Here is a 20,256-nt window from a genome sequence, read left to right as displayed (position 1 = left end):
AATGCAGCTTCGCCTCGTCCGACAGCGATGGCCCAGCCGGGTAGGAAAGCGCCAAGGGCTGCGGCGGTGAAGAGTGAGCGTCCTCTCTCGCCGGGACCGCCTTCGCCCACCAAAGATGGCCTCGGACTGGAGACTGCGGCTCTAGGGCAGGGAAGCGCAGCCCCTACCTCGAGACCTCCACCTCACCGCGGCTCCCGAGGCACCAGCCCCCGAACCTTCCAGCCGCTGCACGGCAGTTTCCACAGCGCTACCCTTAGAGGGCAGCGGCGGCGGAGGCGGCGGCGGCGGCGGCGGCGGCGGCTCCCTACGGACTCCTCACCAGCATCCCTCGCGGGCGGCGGCAGCCTTCCAGCGCGGCGCTTCGGCAGTAACCAGAGTAACCGCCTGGAGCCCTCGTTGATGGCCAGGCCCAGTGCACCCCCGCGGAGGATGGGCTAGGCCTGGGCCAGGGACCAGAGGACGGGGCCCCGCCCACCGTCACCGCCCTCCGCCTCCGCCAACCAATGACGGCGCGCACCGCGCCGTAGGCCGAGATGGCGCTATGCCGTGTTTGGCCAATCGTAGGCGGCGCGGCCCGCGAGGTGCCGCCCAGAGAGGAGCTGGGACGAGGTTGCGTGGAGTGGGGTGGGGGCGTGGGGATGGGGGCCCGCCGCCCGTTGGGCGGATGGGAAGATATTGGCTGGCTCGGGAGGCAGTATGGCTGGAGGGGGTGATGCCCTGAGTGCTGCGGTCCCAGCCGCTGGGATTCTACCCGGAAAGAGGTGGAGCTGGTTCCAAGGAAACCCCGCCGTAGATCCGCCGCCTAATGTCGGAAGGTCTCCATTCATCCGGCGAGCATTTGTGGAACGCTTACTACCTGCCAGGCCCAGGTGTCACAGAGAGGAATCAGACACAGGCTTTCTGTCCTGTGCCTACTGTGTGCTGGGAGGCGGTAGAAACAGCTACAGGTGCATGGAGAACGTGACGTTCACAGCTGAATCTAGAAGGAGTGGGCAGGCGTTTGCTGGAGGAAGAAAGGAGAGGATATGCCAGGTGTTCCCTTCCTTCACCCCAAATTGTCGGGCAGCTGTGCACTTGTCACTGTACTCAGGCTGAAGATACACTGTGCGCGTAGCCCTTGTTCTCTTAACATCAGAAACAGGGAGGAGGGTGCGGGGCAAAGAAGTAAAATAAATAGAGATGTGTCGTAAGTGCCCTGAAAAGTGGGTGGGCAGGGAACCATGGAAACGGGAAGCAGCCCTTCACTCGTCCTGGAGTGAATCAAGCAAGGCCACCGGGCAAGTTACATGAATTGTTTCCAGGGCAAGCATTCTGTTGGGAACAATACAATCTACAAGATTCGCAGGGTGAGAGATGGCCCTTGTTATGAAAACATGAAACTTCCTAGAATTTACTGAGGCCTTTGCTCACCTTATTGTAACCCCGGACTGCCTATTTTAAACCCCAAGACATGTACAAATCCTTTCTGCCATTTGGAGCACGACTGAATTGTCACCTCTTCTACCAAGTCTCCATTGATCCTCACCAGGTCACATAATAGTTTATTCATACCTTATCATCCCAATCTCTGACTATACACTTACGGTTATTACCCCACTAGCTCCTATGTTCCTTGAGAGAAGGAGGATCTGTCTGATAAATCAGAATCACCCACAGCACCTGGCACAATATTTTGCGTTTAATTAATCGTCCATAAAAATGAATGAATGAATGATGAATGACAGTGGTGTAGTAGGAAGGCCAGGTGACTAGTATCAGGAGACCTATATTCTGGCTGCCACTAACCAGCTTTGTGACCTTGCACAAGTCAAATCAGTCAGCCTCTGAAGGGAGAGGGCAAGGTCTTCATGAAATCTAAAGTTCCTTGCAGTTTACTGAGTTTATGTAAGTGTAGTACTTATCATTTTTTACCCCAAATATTATGTTTTATCTGCTAATGAAATAATTATGTGTCAAAACGCTTTCACAGGCATCATCTAACACTCAAAACCACTGTGATTTAAAAAATAACAAATATGAAACAAAGAGGTTAAGTGGCTTGGCCAAATCAGTTTATAAGTGATGAAACCAAAAGTTAAACTCCTGGTCTCCAAATCTTGTGTTTCCCCAATACTTTTTTTTGCGATACGCGGGCCTCTCACTGTTGTGGCCTCTCCCGTTGCGGAGCACAGGCTCCGGATGCGCAGGCCCAGCGGCCATAGCTCACGGGCCCAGCCGTTCCGCGGCATGTGGGATCTTCCCGGACCGGGGCACGAACCCTTGTCCCCTGCAAAGGCAGGCGGACTCTCAACCACTGCACCACCAGGGAAGCCCCCCAATACTCTTAATCAATAACTTCTTTAACTTTTCCCCATTATAAAACCAAAACTTTGATTTTTTCCTTGACATTCCTCACTGGTAACAAATTCAGCTGCTTGAAATACACATCAAATTAAAAACAACTCAAGAAAAGAAAATCAATTTAACGTGTGGGAAATCGTTTTCCTGAAGATGATTCTTCAATAAACTGCTTGTTGGTATCTGTGAGTTCCTATACTGCTAAAATGACAGACAGCTTGGCCAGCTGAATCTTGTAGAAGAGAATGACCAGGATGATTGTTACTTGATTACCCTGTACTAGAGATTATCATAAGAGGATTTTTTTCATATTAAGTAGGTAACTTTTTTTTTTTTGTCCACGACATGCAGGATCTTAGTTCCCTGACCAGGGATCCAACCCATGCCCACTGCAGTGGAAGTGCATAGTCCTAACCACTGGACCACCAAGGAATTCCCTAAGTAGATAACTTTTTAATCCTTTGAAAGTCACGTTCTTCATTGTGTACGGTCAAAGATACACTTCCAAACTGGGGGCAAGAAGAGCATTTGTGATACCTAGCATAAGGCACGTTCTGAATGCCTATACTTTCTGAACTGAATTAAATGCTATATAACCATCACTTAAGTATGTTTGAATGTTGGCCTGGCTGCACTTATTCCAAAACAAAAATCTGTCACTCAAGCCTGAAGTGAAGGCAACAAAATATGACACAAAATCACCCACTTACTGGCAGAAAGTAATAATACTTTCGTAATCATGACAAGAGCTGACACTTTTATAGTATGCGCAGCATTCTAAAACTTCTTTTCGTACATTAGCTAATTTTGTCCTCACAACCACACCATCAGGCAGGTACTATTTTTAGCCCCATTTTACAAACAAGGAAACTGAGGTACAGAGAACTGGTAACGTAGCTAATACATACCAGAGCCTGAATCCAAGCCCAGGAAATCTGGCTTAGGAATCTAGGAATGTTTGACTAGAATGCATTTTTTTTTCTCCTTTAAGGTAAATATTCAGTTAACCTTTAAAACAAACAAAAAGCACATTTGATCTTTTCATTCTGTCATTTAATCATCTCTGTAGTCTTTTTGCAACAGTAACATCAAAGATCACAGATGACCAAAGCAAATATATTAATAGTGAAAAAGTTTGAAATATTGTGAGAATTACCAAAATGTGACACAGTGACATGAAGGGAGAAAATGCTGTTGAAATAATGGTGATGATAGATTTGCTTGATGAAAGGTTGCCACAAGTATTCAATTAGTAAAAAATGCAATTATCTGTGAAGCACAACAAAATGAAGTATGCCTGTATTTCACTTAGCATAATACCCTCCAGATCCATCCAGAAAAATGAAAATACTAATTTGAAAAGATATATGTACCCCTATGTTCACTGCAGCACTATTTACAATAGCCAAGATATGGAAACAACCTAAGGGTCCATTGATAGGTGAATGGATAAAGATGTGGTATATATGCAATGGAATATTACTCAGCCATAAAAAAAGAATGAAATCTTGTCATTTGCAGCAAATCCAAGGACTTGGTGAAACTCTTGATCTTCTGCACAGATTTGCCCAGCTTCTGGGCAAACTCTTTGGTTGCTTATGCAAACCAAAATGGCTTCAATAAAGGTTCAAGCAGTTCTTCTGTTCAGGCAAATCAAAGCCCCTGATGAAAATCTTTTCATTTTCTTGGGATAAATACCCAGAAGTTGAATTGCTGGTTACATGGTAGTTCTATTTTTAGTTTATTGAGGAACTTCCACACTATTTTCCACAGTGGCTGCACCAATTTACACTCCCACCAACAGTGCAAAAGTGTTCCTTTTTCTCCACATCCTCACCAACATTTGTTTCTTGTCTTTTTGATAATAGCCATTCTAACAGGTGTGAGGAGATATCTCATTGTGGTTTTGATTTGCATTACCCTAATGATTAGTGATACTGAACATCTTTTCATGTGCCTGCTGGCTATCTGTATGTCTTCTTCAGAAAAAATGTCTATTCAGGTCCTGTGCCCATTTTTTTAAATTGGGCTGTTGTTTTTTTGATGTTGAGATGTATGAGTTCTTTGTATACTTTGGATATCAACCCCTTATCAAATATATCATTTGCAAATATCTTCTCCCATTCAGGAGTTTGCCTTTTTGTTTTGTTGGTGGTTTCCTTTTCTGTGCTAAAGCTTTTTAGTTTGCTGTAGTCCCATTTTAAAATTTTTACTTTGTTGCCCTTGCCTAAGGAGGCATATTTTAAAAAAATATATTGCTAAGACCAAGGTCAAAGAGATTACTATGTTTTCTTCATGGAGTTTCATGGGTTCAGTTTGTACCTTTAAGTCTTTAATCCATTTGTTTTCTTTTTTCTTCTTTTTTTTTGTGTGTATGGTGTAACAAAGAGGTCCAATTTCATTCTTTTGCATGTAGCTGTCTTGTTTTCCTAACACTATTTATCAAAGAGACTGTCTTTTCCCCATTGTATATTCTTGCTTCCTTTGTCATAGATTAATTGACCATATGAGTGTGGGTTAATTTCTGGGCTCTCTATTCTGCTTCATTGATCTATGTGCCTGTTCTAGTGCCAATACCATCCTGTTTTGATTACAATAAATTTGTGGTATAGTTTCAGGTCTGGGAGCATGATACCTCCAACTTTGCTCTTCTTTCTCAAGATTGCTTGGCTATTTGGGGTCTTTTGTTGTTCCACAGAAATTTTAGGATTATTTGTTCTACTACTGTGAAAAATGCCATTGGTATTTTGATAGGGATTGCATTGAATTTGTAGATTGCTTTGGGTAGTATGGACATTTTATTGATATTGATTCTTCCAATACATGAGCATGGTATATCTTTCCATTTATTTGTGTTACCTTTCTTTCCTCATTATAATTTTGAGAGCATAGGTCTTTCACCTCCTTGGTTAAACTTATTCCTAGGTATTTTATTCTTTTTGATGCAATTATAAATGGGATTTTCTTAATTTCTCTTTCTGATAGTCTGTTATTAGTGCATAGAAATGCAATAGATTTCAGTATATTAATACTGTATCCTGCAACTTTACAGAATTCATTTACTAGTTCTAATAGTTTTTTTTGGTGGGGTCTTTGGGGTTTTCTGTATATAGTATTATGTCTTCTGCAAATAGTGACAGTTTTACTTTTTCCTTTCCAATCTGGATGCCTTTTTTTTTTTTTTGACTAATTGCTGTGGCTAGGACTTGTAACATTATGTTTAATAAAAAGTGATGAGCATGGGCATTCTTGTCTCATTCCTGCTCTTAAAGCTTTCAGCTTTTCACTGTTGAGTATGATGTTAGCTGTGGGTCTGTCACATATGGTCTTTATTATGTTGAGGTATGTTCCCTCCATATCCACTTTGTTTTTATCATAAATGGATGTTAAATTTTTTCAAATGCTTTTTCTGCATCTATTGAGGTGATCACATGATTTTTATCCTTTGTTTTCTTAATGTGATGTATCATGTTGACTGACTTGTGGATGTTAAACCACTTTTGCATCACTGTAATGAATCCCACTTGATCGTGGTGTATGATCTTTTTAAAGTATTGTTGAATTTGGTTTGCTAATATTTTGTAGAGGATTTTTAAAAATTATTTATTTCTTAGTTGCAGCAGGTGGTATCCTTAGTTGAGGCTCACTGGCTCATTCATTGTGGCACATGTGCTCCTTAATTGAGACCGGTGGGCTCCTTAGTTGTGGCTTGCAAACTCTTAGTTGTGGCATGCATGTGGGATCTAGTTCCCTGACCAGTGATCAAACCCTTGCATTGGAAGGTGGATTCTTAACCACTGCACCACCAGGGAAGTCCCTTTGTTGAGGATTTTTGCATCTATGTTCATCAGGGATATTACTCTGTAATTTTCTTTTTTTGTTATGTCTTTGGTTTTGGTATCAGGGTAATGCTGGCCTTGTACTATGAGTTTGGAAATATTCCTTCCTCTTCAATTTTCTGTAATAATTTGAGAAGGATAGGTAATAGCTCTTCTTTAAATGTTTGGTAGAATTCACCTTTGAAGCCATCTGGACCTGGACTTTTGCTTGTTGGAAGTTTTTATATTACTGATTCAATTTCATTACTAATAATTGGTCTATTAAGATTTTCTATTTCCTCATGAGTCAGTCTTGGAAGATTATATATTTCCAGAGATTTATCCATTTCTTCTTTGTTGTCTAATTTGTTGGCATATAATTGTTCAAGGAATTCTGTTATGATCCTTTGTATTTCTGTGGTATTGGTTGTAATTTCTCCTCATTCATTTCTGATTTTATTTATTTAGGCTCTCTCTTTTTCTTGATGAGCCTCGCTAAAGACATGTCAAGTTTGTTTCTTTTCAAAGAACCGACTCTTAGTTTCACTGATCTTTTCTATTGTTTTATTAGTCTCTATTTCATCTATTTCCACTCTGATCTTTATTATTTCCTTCCTTCTACTAACTTTAGGCTTTGCTTACTCTTCTTCTAGTTCCTTTAATGTTAATTTAGATTGATATTTTTCTTGTTTCTTGAGGTAGACCTGTATCTTTATGAACTTCTCCCTTAGAACTGCCTTTGCTGTGTCCCATAGATTTCAGAAAGTTGTGTTTCCATTTTCATCTGTCTCTTTGATTTCTTTGTTGACCCACTGATTGTTTAGTAGCATGTTTCTAGTCTCCATGTGTTTGTGAGGTGTTTTTACTTTTCCAGTTTTCTTCTTGTAATTGATTTCCAGTTTCATATCACCAAGCAGTTCTTAAAGTGTTTCAACCCAAAGTGAGTCTCAGCTGATCCTAACCCAAGACAGGGTAAGAGGGATGAGAAAAAAAAAAAAAAAAAAAAAAGGAAAAAGATTATCCATATCCAAAGAAGCTGCCTTAAAAAAAGGTTTTCATCAATTAGATGTATTTGTCTTGAATTACATGTTTATCTCCCCCATTACCTCCATAAGATGTTTAACAAAATTATTTCATTGGGGCAATTTTAATTGATACATATTTCTGAAAAGCAATGAAGTAATATACCTTTAAAAACTTTTATGCCCTTTGACTCAATAATCTTACTTCTAGGAATTCACTCTAAGAAAGGAGACGGACAGTAAGATTTGTACACCAACAAAAAGCAAAAAAGCAAAACCAAACAATCACAACCACAATACCAAAACAAAAACAGCCAAAAAAAACCTATTCAAAAAAGTGTTATTTTTAATAGCAAATTACAGGAAACGATATAAACATACAACGTCAGAACACTTAAATTGTTATGGTACATCATTCAGTGTAATATTATCAAGCCATTAAAAACCTCATAACTAATTTAAAACAATTAGTTGGAAAATTATATGATTAGGAAAAAATCAAGACAATACTATATACATAGTCCATATTATCCATTTTGTAAAAATATTTATTCAGATACATGCTCACAAAAGAGGTTACTGGGAGATTCCAGAACTTCCATGGTGAATGATCTCTGGAGAAAATGATTATGGGTCATTTGTATTTTGGTCTTCATACTTTTATGTATTTCCTACATTAATACTTGCTAATGGTAAAATATACAAAGAAGTACAATTTAATGATCAGAAAGTAAGCTATTTTTAAGGGGAAATTTTTCTCACCTGTGTTTGTCAGTCTAGTCAATATTTTCTTTAATCTGACCATTTATCCATATGACTTAGCATGGGTCAAAATTAATCATGATCCCTTTTCAACCAAAGCTTCCACTTCATCCCTCACTGTGTCAGATCCTAGAATATCTACTGATTTTACCAATTAAGCAACGTTAGATCAGCAAGCTAGCTATCTTAGCACCCATAAGCTACCTCTGCTTGTAAGTGACTATGTGTCCACTATGTCATGATTACCAAGATTCTGTTTCCATCTTTTATCTTTACAAGCAAGCATTTGGACCATCCTTAGACTTGACTTGATTGTCTCTGAGGTTAACTTCAAAGATAATCCAAAGACCCATTGTGGTCTCGAGCCACTTTATGATGGTAACAATAGCTAATATTGAGTGATTACTAGGTATCAGCAATGCTAAGCATATTATATATATTATCTCACTGACCCTCACAACAAAGCCATGAACTAAATGTTCTTAATATCTTTAATTTAGAAACATAGAAACAATCAATCCGAAAAACGATTGAACATTTCCACGCCTAGAGCCTACACTTGGCAAAATTATGAGCAAATGAGGGTGAACAGGGAAGAAAAACATTTCCTTAGCACCTATTCTATGTCAGGTATCTCACCTCATTCACTGCTTACCAAATCTTACAAGGTGAGTACACAGTACAAAGCTAGTAAGTGACTGAAACATGAATTTGAAACAAGTTTTAAACCCCTCCTAGACAGTCTGAATCAAAAGCCCAGGGTATTACTTCCATAGGATTCTGAACAATTGGGACATTTTAGGGTCCTCTAGTGTTAGTGTGAGGATAGGCCCAGCTTCCTAGGACAGTCACTTTCATTTCCAAGTCAGCCCCAGCCTCTGTGAACTGGGCAAGCAATGGTGTTATAGGGCCCAGGGGGACACTGAGACTATACAGCCTAATCCAGTAGACTTTATCCATTGGTGAATACCCTTCAACCAAAACCAACAAACACTTCACATGCCAGGCTTTTTGTCAGGCTCTGGGATTACAAAAAATGAAGTCCATTCTCTGACTCAAGGAGTTGACAGTCTAGTAGAAACACCCATCCTGGAAGGACATACTCTTGGACATTACCATAAAACATATAAGCACATGACACCCACTCAGTAACTATTGAGCACCACTATGTGCAAAGTATTGTGTCAAACTTCACCAAGCTTGCATTTTCAGAGCAGACCTAACCCACTTTAAATCTACAGTTACCTCTAGTTCCTCAGATTATCAAATTATTAAATCTGAAGATGGAGGGTTCAGCATAATAAATATAATTTAGGAGTTGGCAAGGAGAAAGGAGTCATCTGAAAAGCTGCACATTTTCCTACTATTAACCTATCCTTACATCTGTCCCTCCTACTGTCATTTGACCTCTGCTAGACACATATTAGGCATCAGGTAAATTTTCGTTGAATGAATGATTATGCTGCTTGAAAGGAATTACACAAACTCAAATACAGAATAAAAAGCAATGAGTTTTATCACTACAATGATTACCAGAAACTGAGATATGGGCAAAGGTGAATATGTGGGACTAATGTATAAGGAGCAATTGTCACATACCATACTCTACTACCTCTCACCATCAATAAGGAAACTTCTACAGCACCAAGGAGAAGACCATTTGGTAGATCAAACTTCAATGGCTTAGAATGATGGAAGCAAACTTTTATCTCAGGTACTTAATAGAGACATACATTTGCATACCTCCTTGTAGGCTATAAAGCAGCTGGGGAGTGAGTTCCCTGCTATATTTGTGAATATATGCATTAACATGAATTTCCCCACTCCACTATAGGGAAAAAATATACAAACCCTCACTCTGAGTACGAAAAAATGAATATAGGAAAGAGTCTTCTTTTTAATTAAAAAGAAACTATGAAACACATCACTTGTAAAAAAGAATGCTTTATTTAATCAGGTGTTGAATCCTTTGTGCTGGCAAGAAAAATAGAGAATACAGAATATTTACTTCTTTGGGAGCTAAACAAAGAACGTATTTGCTGATTAATGAAAGTGAGGCAAAGGCATCAAATAGGATTAAATTTGACTATGTTAAAGTCTCCATGGTAAGTGACAAATCTCTCTTCTGCTTTCCTAATTTTTAATCCAAAGAGACAATGATTCTTGACAAATTGTTTTACTAATAAAGCCCATCTTAACCCATCTAAAATGTGAATGTCTATGCTCCTACAGATATTTGAGGTTTGTGGAGTGGGTTTTATATAATTGTGGGCAGTCATAAAACATAGGGTAGGGATGGTGATAAGACATAAATTGTACCAACTGTTAATCTCTTTCAGATGCAAATTAACTGAAATTGAACTTGCTGTTTTGTTCTTTCCTGACTTAAACTTAAAATCCTTTGTTTCATGAACAACAAGAAAATTCAATTAGCTGAATCAAATAAAAGTGTTTTCAACAGTCTGCAAACTTAAAACACAATACAGTCTTGTGTTTTTATACTACCTTATTCCTCAGAGTTCCTGAGGTTTGTCACAAAGAATCCCCAAGTAGGAAAGCTTGGGGCTGTATTGCTGCTTCTGAAATGTGTGGAGGATATTTTTCAATTTGTTTCCATTAATAATAAACAATTACATTTAGACCCATTATATTTTAAGCACTGGGCTAGCTGCTTTACAAACATTTATTTAACCCTTACCGAAACCCCACAAGCTAGGCATTATCTCTGCTTTACAGATGAGGAAACGGGTTCAGAGTGGTTACTTGCCATACATACTGGGATCGATGATTGCGCACCACCTCATCAGCTACTGCCTTGCAACTGATCGTTAATCAAACTCTTATCAAACATTAATCAAACTCAGTTGTCTGTGGTAAAAAATACTATGAACACTTATCCTCAGATATTAGAGTTTAAGACAATTTGGGTAATACTACGTAACACACATAGGTAAAAGTATGCTTAGGTAAGGGTCACATTAAAGCCAATGATGCCCAATAATATTCTCCCCCTTTCGGAAAGCAGAAAATCACCCCCAAAGACTTCTTGAATACTTTTAATTGTTAGCTTTTGCTTCATTTTTAAATCCTATCACAATATAGAAAGACACAATTGCCTCACCAGTATCAGGAGCACCACAATCACGAAAGAAATAATCCCCATGCAATTCAGCTACCCACCAGTATCTATAGCCCTTTGCAGCAGCTGTAATTGGCCCCTCTGGCTCCACATTCCTAATATTCATCTCTAACTATTCTTCATAAAATATATTTTTGACTCCAAAAAAAAAGATGAAATCCTAGGCAAGTCCTGACCTTCCTGTACATCTACCTTTTGCACTGCAGGAAGAACTGGAGGTGGGGGCATAGGGAATATCTTAATACTTTACAAAGCACCATTCCCATTGGACAGACGAGCAGGGAGGATTATGTCTCAGTTACCAGATCCACACACCACATAAGCCAAAGGGCAAAAGAAAATTGTCAAGGCTGGAACTAAGGAATTTGGGGCTCCAATGGCAAACTGTCCCTGGACACTGGCTCAGACTCAGTGAGTTAATTATTAGAAAAAGAACCCAGTTTCTGATCTGATGAGGACTTATAGAATAGTAAAACTGAGGGGAAAGGACCATTTGACAGGAAACCTTAAAATAGAATTCAAGAATCCTACGTCCTAATCTGGCTTTGGCCCAGACAATGGGATCACGTCACTAGATGACTGAGATGGCTGAATATAAAACATACAATCATCAGAATAGCCAATTTTTGGCCTGAGTACCTTCAAAACTCTATCCCAGGGAATTCCCTGGAAGTCCAGTGGTTAGGATTCCACACTTTCACTGCCGAGGACGCAGGTTCAATCCCTGGTCAGGGAATTAAGATCCCACAAGCCACACAGCATGGCCAAAGTTAAAAAAATAAAAACAACTCTATACCATTTCTATTCTATATTGAAATTCCTCTTGGAGAGCGGAAACCCCAGAGCATGTTTCTTACAGTCTTATAGGAACTAGATCTGTCAAGAATGATGATCTTGAAAGAACTATTTGTGATATTTAATACAGCAGCCACCAGTCATGTGTGGCTACTGAGCACTCAGCAAGTGGTTTGTGTGACTACGGAAGTCAATTTTAAATTTCATTTCATTTTAATTTAAACTTAAATATCCATACGTGGCTAGTGGCTATTGTACCAGGCAGTGCAGTTCCAGATACTGTAAAAGTTAATTTTCAGCAAATAAAAACACATTAGAAAAAAAAAATTAGTCTTTTCTTCCTTAAGACCCAACAAAGTAGCCAGGAAATCACATTATTTGTTCAAAATGAACCTTTCTCTGGGTAAATCCCCGAGGACAGAAATGATTTGTTGCTACCCAATCAGGCAACAGGAAATAAGGAAATTCAATGACAATCTCATCTTCAGACTCCCAAGATTTCTCTCCATGTTTTTCTTTGAAGCTATTCCTATCTTACCTTAAATAAAAAATATTCTTCTTTCTCTCCATCATTGGCAGTATCTCTCACTGGGCAGATCCGATGACCCGATGATCTGGGTCTTCCCAACCTCTAAGGTGGGAGGTTGACTTTTCCCAAATGTTTTGGCAAACAAACCAAAGAAATTTTATAACCCTGTGATCAGAGAACACCTTAATTGTAATGCTCCGATAACAAAAGAAAGGAAACAAAACAGACTTTGGGACTCAGGAGGGAGATGAATTTGGGACTGAAAATGAAGAGATAAGAGCCATTTCCCCAGAACAGTTTTTCCAAGTCCATTCATGAGGAAAATCTTCAACTTCAGGAGATGCAGAAGACTTTTCTATATGAATTTTCTGATGCTGAATGAGGTAGGCACTTCTGCTGAAGCATTTCTCACAGTCAGTACATTTGTAAGGTTTTTCTCCTACATGGGTCCTCCGATGCCTGATAAGGTTAAAGCTTTGACTGAAGCACTCACCACAGTCAGGACATTTATAAGGTTTCTCTCCTGTGTGCGTCCTTTGGTGAATCACCAGGGTGGAACTCTGACTAAAAGTTTTCCAACACTCAGAACATCTGTAAGGTTTTTCTCCTGTATGTGTTCTCTGATGTCTTATGAGGTGGGAGCTAAGGCCAAAACTCTTTCCACATTCACAACATTTATATGGTTTCTCTCCTGGCTGGATTCGGCATTCGTCTATCACACTGCAGTTCTGACTCAAACTTTCTTCATATTCAGACGTTTCATAGGATTTCTCACCTGTGTGCATCTTCCGGTGTGTAATAAGGTTTGAACTTCGACTGAAATTCTTCCCACATTCTGTACACTGATAGGGTTTTTCTCCTGTATGTATTCTCTGATGCTTTATTAGAGTAGAATTGCAACCAAAGCTTTTTCCACACTCAGGACATTTGTAGGGCTTCTCACCTGTGTGTGTCCGCTGGTGGCGAATCAGACTAGAACTCTGACTAAAACTCTTCCCACAGTCGGGGCACTTATAAGGTTTTTCTCCAGTGTGGGTCCTCTGATGTTCTACTAGGACATAACTGTGGCTGAAGCATTTCCCACAAACCGGACATTCATATGGTTTTTCACCTGTATGTGATCTGTGATGCTGAATAAGGTGAGAGCTGCTACTGAAACTCTTCCCACACTCAGGACATTTATAGGGTTTCTCTCCCGTGTGAGTTCTTTCATGGATAATAAGATGGGAGGTGTTGCTGAAGCTTTTCCCACATTCACGACACTGGTAGGGCTTCTCGCCTGTGTGTGTTCTCAGATGCTGAATCAGGTGAGAGCTGTTACTGAAGCATTTCCCACACTCAGAACATTTATAAGGTTTTTCTCCTGAGTGGGTCCTCTGGTGAGTTCGAAGATGAGAACTATTATTGAAGCTTTTCCAACATTCAGAACATTTGTAAGGTTTGTCCCCAAAGGATGAAGTCTGCTGGATGGCAGCCCTGGTATGTTGTCCTGGGTCCCATTCCCAGTGATTGGGTTTTTCCTCCTCTTTTCCTGTAGAATTTCCCTGATTCTCCAAGTTGCCATCATTCTCACAGGAATCATCACACTCAGTTTCACGTCCCTGGGACCATGTCAATGGCATTTTTTTTGTGTCCTCATGCTTACAATTTTGTGGGCCATCACTTTTAGACCATTTTGAGGCTCTCTCTTTATCTGCCTTAGAGTTACTGTGTTGAACAGTTTCCAAATTATTCTTACTTTCATCTCCTGCAAGAATAAACAAATAGTCTAAACACATTCGCTAGTCTCTGCCACGGGAAAGAAATTCTGAATCATGGTGAAAGAGAGGGAATAACAAACTCAAACCTCGTAAACTATTTTATATGAAAAAAAGTTTTTATAGCTAGTTTTAATTCTTTTACTCTATGTGTTCACCAAGTAGACGAACGTTTTGTACTTACAACAACACTAATGAGGTATCTGAATAGTTCTCACCGATTGCCACAAGGGATATCAAGCTAAAAATAAAGACTTAATAGAAAAAAGTAAGGGAGAAGATGAATAGAACACTCTCTGAGGTGAAAACTAGATAAAACCTTAGTTAAAATCTGAGCATGTTAACAGGGGCTTCCCTGGTGGTGCAGTGGTTAAGAATCCGCCTGCCAATGCAGGGGACACAGGTTCGAGCCCTGGTCTGGGAAGATTCCACATGCCATGGAGCAACTAAGCCCGTGCACCACAACTACTTAAGCCTGCACAACTAGGGCCCGTGCTCTGCAACAAGAGAAGCCACCACAATGAGAAGCCCATGCAATGCAATGAAAAGTAGCCCCCACTCGCCGCAACTAGAGGAAGCCCGTGCGCAACAACGAAGACCCAACACAGCCAAAAATAAATTAATTAAAAAAATTTCTTTTTAAACCTAAGCAAACATAGAAATAACAATGATACCCACTACTTAGCAAGAACAGTAACTTTACATATAGTGTATCATTAATCCTAAAAAATATGTGAGACAGATATTATTATTCACTTTTCTTAAGGATGAGAAAACTGAGGCTGTAGGAGTTTTCATAGCTTGGAAGTGACAGAGTAGGGAATCAAATTAAAGTCTGTCTCATTCTAATGCCCTGATCTTTCTACACATTCTACAGTGCATTGGATAACGAATTTCCAAAGGATTCAGATCTTCTTGATCCCTCACCTGTAAAAGTGCTTTTCAAACTCTCCCTCTCTGTGAAGCTATTAGAATCTGAGACCAACAGTTTTTGCTCTTGTTCCATCACAATGGTCACTCACAGTCAGGTTAGGGATCAGAAATCCTGTGGAAGGAAACAGGTTATGCTTGAAGGCATTTGTTAACATTTCTCCTTCTTCCTTCCTCTCCAACTACTGCAACATAACAACTGTAAGCATAGAATGTTCTGTGGACCATACTAAAAATAAGAAACATGGGCCTTAGAAATTCTTTTAGAAAATCTTATCTCAGATGCAAGTATTTAGAATTACGAGTTTACCTGATTTACCTTTCCTAGGGAAATAATTTAAAAATTAAACCTTCACATTAAAGTCTGAGGATCAAGCTTCAAAAACAGAATGAATACTAATACTCACTGTCCACTTGGAATTTAGAAACACTTTTAATTGAAAAAATGAAGTAGTTTTTTGGAAAAGGCACCAACAATAAGACATTAAGGAATCAATATGCAGGTATAAGAAGCAGCTAAAGAGAAAGCACCCTGTTTAGTTTACAAAGAATAAGTGGGTCCTTGACAGAAGGATGAAACCTTTGAAGTCAATTTCAAAAGAAAGTTAGGATTTACTTAACTAGTAACAAGAAATTAAGACAAGGTAGGGCTAGAATAACTATAGCCAATAATCTCTAAACATAAAAGGGAGGCCAACGAGGAAACTCTTCCTTGCCTCTTCCTCTCTATCATAATCACAATATCCTTTTCAGCCTAAACTTTATCTTCTGGACCCAACTACAATCCCTGAGCTCCTTTATGGGACTGGAAATGTGACCTTTCACTGGAAGGCAGTTATACATGGACTTGGCATTTCAGGATATAAAGAATAGCACAATTCAGGAAAAATGGGAGCTTAAAAGAAGGCACACATATGGAAAACAAAAGATGGTGTACTTATCATTTTCACCCTATTACTGCCTATTATGTGGCATGCAGTGAACTAAATACCTTACACGTGTCTCATTTAATTCTTACAACAGCCCTCTGAAGTGTATAAACAGATACCAGCATGCTGTAGGTGAACAAAATAGACATTATGAAACTTTCCCAAGGACACACAACCAGAAAGTAGTAGAGCAGGATTCAGTCCCAAACCTGTTTGGACACTGACTTCAACATTCTTATCTGATACAGTAAACAACTAGAGCAGAAAGCAGAGCTGGGCATAACCCCAACCTGCAAATGATCAGGACCTTTATTTTGGAATATATTGACTTCCACCACCACTCTCCACACCTGGTCCCAGCAGTGAAATCGCCAAGCCCTAACCACTGGACCACCAGGGAATTCCTATATTGACTGTGTTTTTAGAAAGCCAATTCACATCCCTAGACCTTATGCCAAAGGAAGCTGGCATTCTCTAAGCACCCTCAGTCTAAAAGAAACTTGTCTAAATTACAAATATGCCCAGTGTTTAAGTGGGGGAAAAAAACATATACCTGAATGCAAAAAAAAAAAAGGAAAGTTGTTCAAATGGAGTAATATGTCTTGCCATCTGAGTTACGTATTTCTATCAAAGTCTTTACAAAAGAAGCAAGAGTCTGGGTAACAGATACACATGCTACCATTTTCCCTGCTAAGAAACTATTAATTTTGGTAACAGAAGAGCCCTCAGGTTCTTCTCAGCAAAAGGGTAGCAAACTCAAGGCCATAAATGGTATTAAGAGGCTGTCTTAAATATGTCATTCCAGGGACTTCCCTGGTGGCTCAGTGGTTAAGAATCCACCTGCCAATGCAGGGAACATGGGTTCAGGACCTGGTCCGTGAAGATCCCACATGCTGCGGAGCAACTGAGCCTGCGAGCCACAACTACTGAGCCCACGTGCTGCAACTCCTGAAGCCCACACGCCCAGAGCCCGTGCTCTGCAACAAGAGAAGCCAACGCAATGAGAAGCCCGCACGCTGCAATTAAGAGTAGCCCCCACTGGCCGCAACTAGAGAAAGCCCGTGCTCAGCAATGAAAACTCAACACAGCCAAAAAAAATTAAAATAATTTTTAAAAAATGTCACTCCACAGAGAAAGGCTGTTTTCACTCTCCTAGAGCAAAGAGGTGATTACGATGGGGCAGTGCTTTGGATTAAAAAGACTTCCAAAGAAAATGCACTGCCTGAAGCTTAGCTTTAAGAAGCGCTGGCAGGGAGCACAGGCGGGGGTGCACTACGGGGTGAGCTCCAGGGGAGCAGATCATCTCCAGTCGACACGGTCCTTCAAGGGACCCCGCAGGCGAGGCTGGCGCAGTTGCCCGTGCAGCAAGAGATGCTGGCTGGGCCTTCGCCCCTCACAGCAACCGCATCCCTCTCCGGGACTGACATCCCTCTTCTGGGCGGCGCATCTTCGCTCCTCTGGCCCGCAGCCCTCGGCTCCCTTCCACCCGAGAAGGAACTCACTGTGCTGGGGGTTACACACAAGGCGCCCCGCACCCCCAGCAAGCCCAGCCGTCCCGGAATTAAGCGACCCCTCTGCTTCTGACCCCACCAACCCACGTTCCTAACCTCTCAAACCCGGAAGACAGAAACAGGAAGTACCCCCATCTCCCCCAGCGGGCTTGCTGGGGCCTCTCTAGGAAACAGTGATGGCTCGTTCTCGTTGGTCTTAACCCTTAGGTTACCGGACAAGAAGGAGCGTCCTGGTGGATTTCTCTTCCTTGTGGCCTTTGTCTTTTGCCAACTCTGATTCTCATCCCTCACGCTTATCAGGCGCCTTATCATAGGGGCCCAACTGGAGCTTATACTTTTCTTTGCCATCATTAGATTTCTCATCATCATTAGAATTAAAATGAAGCGAGTATTTTAAGCGCCTTTTGTGTGTTCCCACTGCTGTAAACTAGGAGGTATATTTAGCTACCTGTGAAACAGTGAGAGAGCTAAGGCATCCATCCACATATAAAACAATTAGTTTAGGAGGCAACATTATGAATAACACTTAGAGAAGCAGTTAAACCCTCCTCTTTCATTACAGAGAAAACAGAAGCCGTCATCTCCCGCACATCAAACATGCAAGTCTACTAAGTACGCACGGCAACCATCTCTTCCTTCCTTCCTATCACAACAGAGCCTTGGTGCTTGGCACTGAAAATGAGCCCTCTACTACCAGTCACTTTACTTCCCACCTTCATGGGATCCTTACACCAGTGGTCCCCAACCCTTTGGGCACCAGGGACTGGTTTCGTGGAAGACAATTTGTCCACGGGGTTGGGGGGAGGGATGGTTCAGGCGATAATGGCAGCGATGGGGAGCAGCCGAGGAAGCTTGCTCGTCCGCCTGCCTCTCACCTCCTGCTGTGCCGCCCAGTTCCTAAAAGGCCACTGACCGGTACCCATCTGCCGCCCAGGGGTTGGGGACCCCTGCCTTACACTATCAACAAAACCCTTGACTCTCCCACCTCCACACCAAAACAGTCCTTCAGTTTTTTTTGTTTTTTGTTTTTTGTTTTTTTTTGCGGTACGCAGGCCTCTCACTGTTGTGGCCTCTCCCGTTGCGGAGCACAGGCTCCGGACTGGCCGACTCAGCAGCCATGGCTCACGGGCCCAGCCGCTCCGCGGCATGTGGGATCTTCCCGGACCGGGGCACGAACCCATGTGCCCTGCATCGTCAGGCGGACTCTCAACCACTGCGCCACCAGGGAAGCCCCTATGGTTTTTTTTTTATGGCAGCCCAAGCAAACTAATATAGTCAGAAAGCTAAAATTACATTTACCAGACTTATCTGAAGTAATGGCAGTAGCTGAAGCAGCAGGGTTTTTGTTTTTGTTTGATATGGACCATTTTTCAAATCTTTTTTGAATTTGTTACAATATTGCTTCTGTTTTATGTTTTGTTTTTTTGGCAGCAAGGCATGTGGGATCTTAGCTCCCCGACCGGGGATCGAACCTGCACTGCCTGCATTGGAAGGGGGAGTCTTAACTACTGGACCGCCAAGGAAGTCCCGAAGCAGCAGTTTTGAGAGGCATTCCTGAAAACTCAGCCCCCAATCTGTTTCTTCAGCCCTCCCAAGGATTCCAAAAGCCATTTAATGGTTATAGCAAATCTTCTTATGTCAAATCAAGGAGATTCTGTTCTCTGCAATGGAAACTAACTAAGGATGAAAGCTACTAGTAAGGAAGCTACAGAGATGGATTTAAGGTTGGGGACACATGGACAAAGTTTATAGAAGTTCCACTGAGTGGCAGAGACCTTTGGCTAGCTTGGAGACAGAATTCCCAATGGGAGGATGGCTGAGTGATACATGTAAGGTGGCTGCGGCCAGCACCACAGTCCGAGTTAGGTGCTGAATGAACAGTGCTGCTTGCCTTCTAATTGAATACTCTGGCCATGGCAATCTGTCAACACCAACCACTGGACAGAAAAAGACTTTACTCAAAATTTCTGGTTTGTACAAAGACTCAGAGCTCTAGTTTAACTCCAAAGGAAGACAAGAACAGGAGTGAATTTGAACTTTCCAACCACCCTTGTCAGTGGGGTGCACCAAGGCAAACCACGATTTGGAAAAGTAGAGAAATATGACATTTCTTGTAGATGAGTAGCAGGGTGTGTAGCACTGTATTTTCCCAAGATGGTCACCACAGTGTATCCCAAACTACATGGTATTTTTGCAAGGTGATGTTGACACTCCTTATATCCAGTGATGGCTTCTGTGTCTCCTCTCCTTGAACTGAGTAATCCTGTACAACTGTCTCAAACTGTGGAGTCTGAGGGAAGTGACGAAATGTGACTTATTCTCTTGTGATGCCTGCTCTTAGAACCCAGCCACCATGCTGCAAGGAAGCCCAGGTCACTTGGAGAAGCCACGTGAAGCTATTCTGGCTTGAGTGAGAAAGACTTTAAATGACTTCAGCTCCAACCAACATCATACTGCAACCACATGAGACCCCAAGTGAGAACAACCAGCAGAGTCCAGTCTTCCTCCAGAACTATGAGAGGAAATCATAAAATGATTATTTTTACTCAAAGCTCCTAGGTTTTGGAATGAATTGTTATGCAGCTATGGACAATCAGAATACATTTAGTACATTGAAGAGTGGTACTACTTTTAACAAAAACCTAAAACATGTGATATTGCCTGTGGAAACAGGTGGCAAGCAGAAAAGGGAAGGTCCTTGAGCAGTGTTAGTGGAAGACTAAGGAT

General features: G+C 41.2%; 1 protein-coding gene across 3 annotated transcripts; it reads right to left on the bottom strand.

Moving 5' to 3' along the window:
• Positions 1 to 4,660: 4,660 nt before the first annotated feature.
• On the bottom strand, positions 4,661 to 17,635 carry ZNF572 (zinc finger protein 572). Of its 3 annotated transcripts, none has more exons than XR_004480961.2 (3): positions 15,087 to 17,635; positions 12,412 to 14,149; positions 4,661 to 7,112 (listed from the first exon to the last, which is right to left on the bottom strand). XR_004480961.2 is itself a non-coding variant. In XM_004265327.3 (3 exons), exons 2-3 carry the CDS (start codon positions 15,163 to 15,165, stop codon positions 12,639 to 12,641), a joined length of 1,590 nt encoding a protein of 529 aa, XP_004265375.1. In that variant the 5' UTR covers positions 15,166 to 15,204; positions 15,497 to 17,635; the 3' UTR covers positions 9,866 to 12,638. The 3 variants fall into 3 exon arrangements, 2 of the variants coding, with proteins under 2 accessions (XP_004265375.1, XP_033275712.1); XM_004265327.3 differs by lacking the exon at positions 4,661 to 7,112 and having other exon boundaries at positions 9,866 to 14,149; positions 15,087 to 15,204; positions 15,497 to 17,635; XM_033419821.2 differs by lacking the exon at positions 4,661 to 7,112 and having other exon boundaries at positions 9,866 to 14,149; positions 15,087 to 15,204; positions 17,521 to 17,632.
• Between the last annotated feature and the right edge of the window lie 2,621 nt (positions 17,636 to 20,256).

This window comes from Orcinus orca, chromosome 17 (assembly GCF_937001465.1).
Source record: "Orcinus orca chromosome 17, mOrcOrc1.1, whole genome shotgun sequence".
Lineage (NCBI taxonomy): Eukaryota > Metazoa > Chordata > Mammalia > Artiodactyla > Delphinidae > Orcinus > Orcinus orca.
This window is presented reverse-complemented; position numbering and strand designations above follow the sequence as displayed.

Coding starts and splice junctions, on each gene's coding strand:
- ZNF572 (XM_004265327.3), bottom strand. CDS start 15,165: ATGGAACAAGAGCAAAAACTGTTGGTCTCAGATTCTAATAGCTTCACA. Junction 14,150..15,086: donor TTTGAAAAGCACTTTTACAG/GTGAGGGATCAA, acceptor TTATTCTTGCAG/GAGATGAAAGTAAGAATAAT.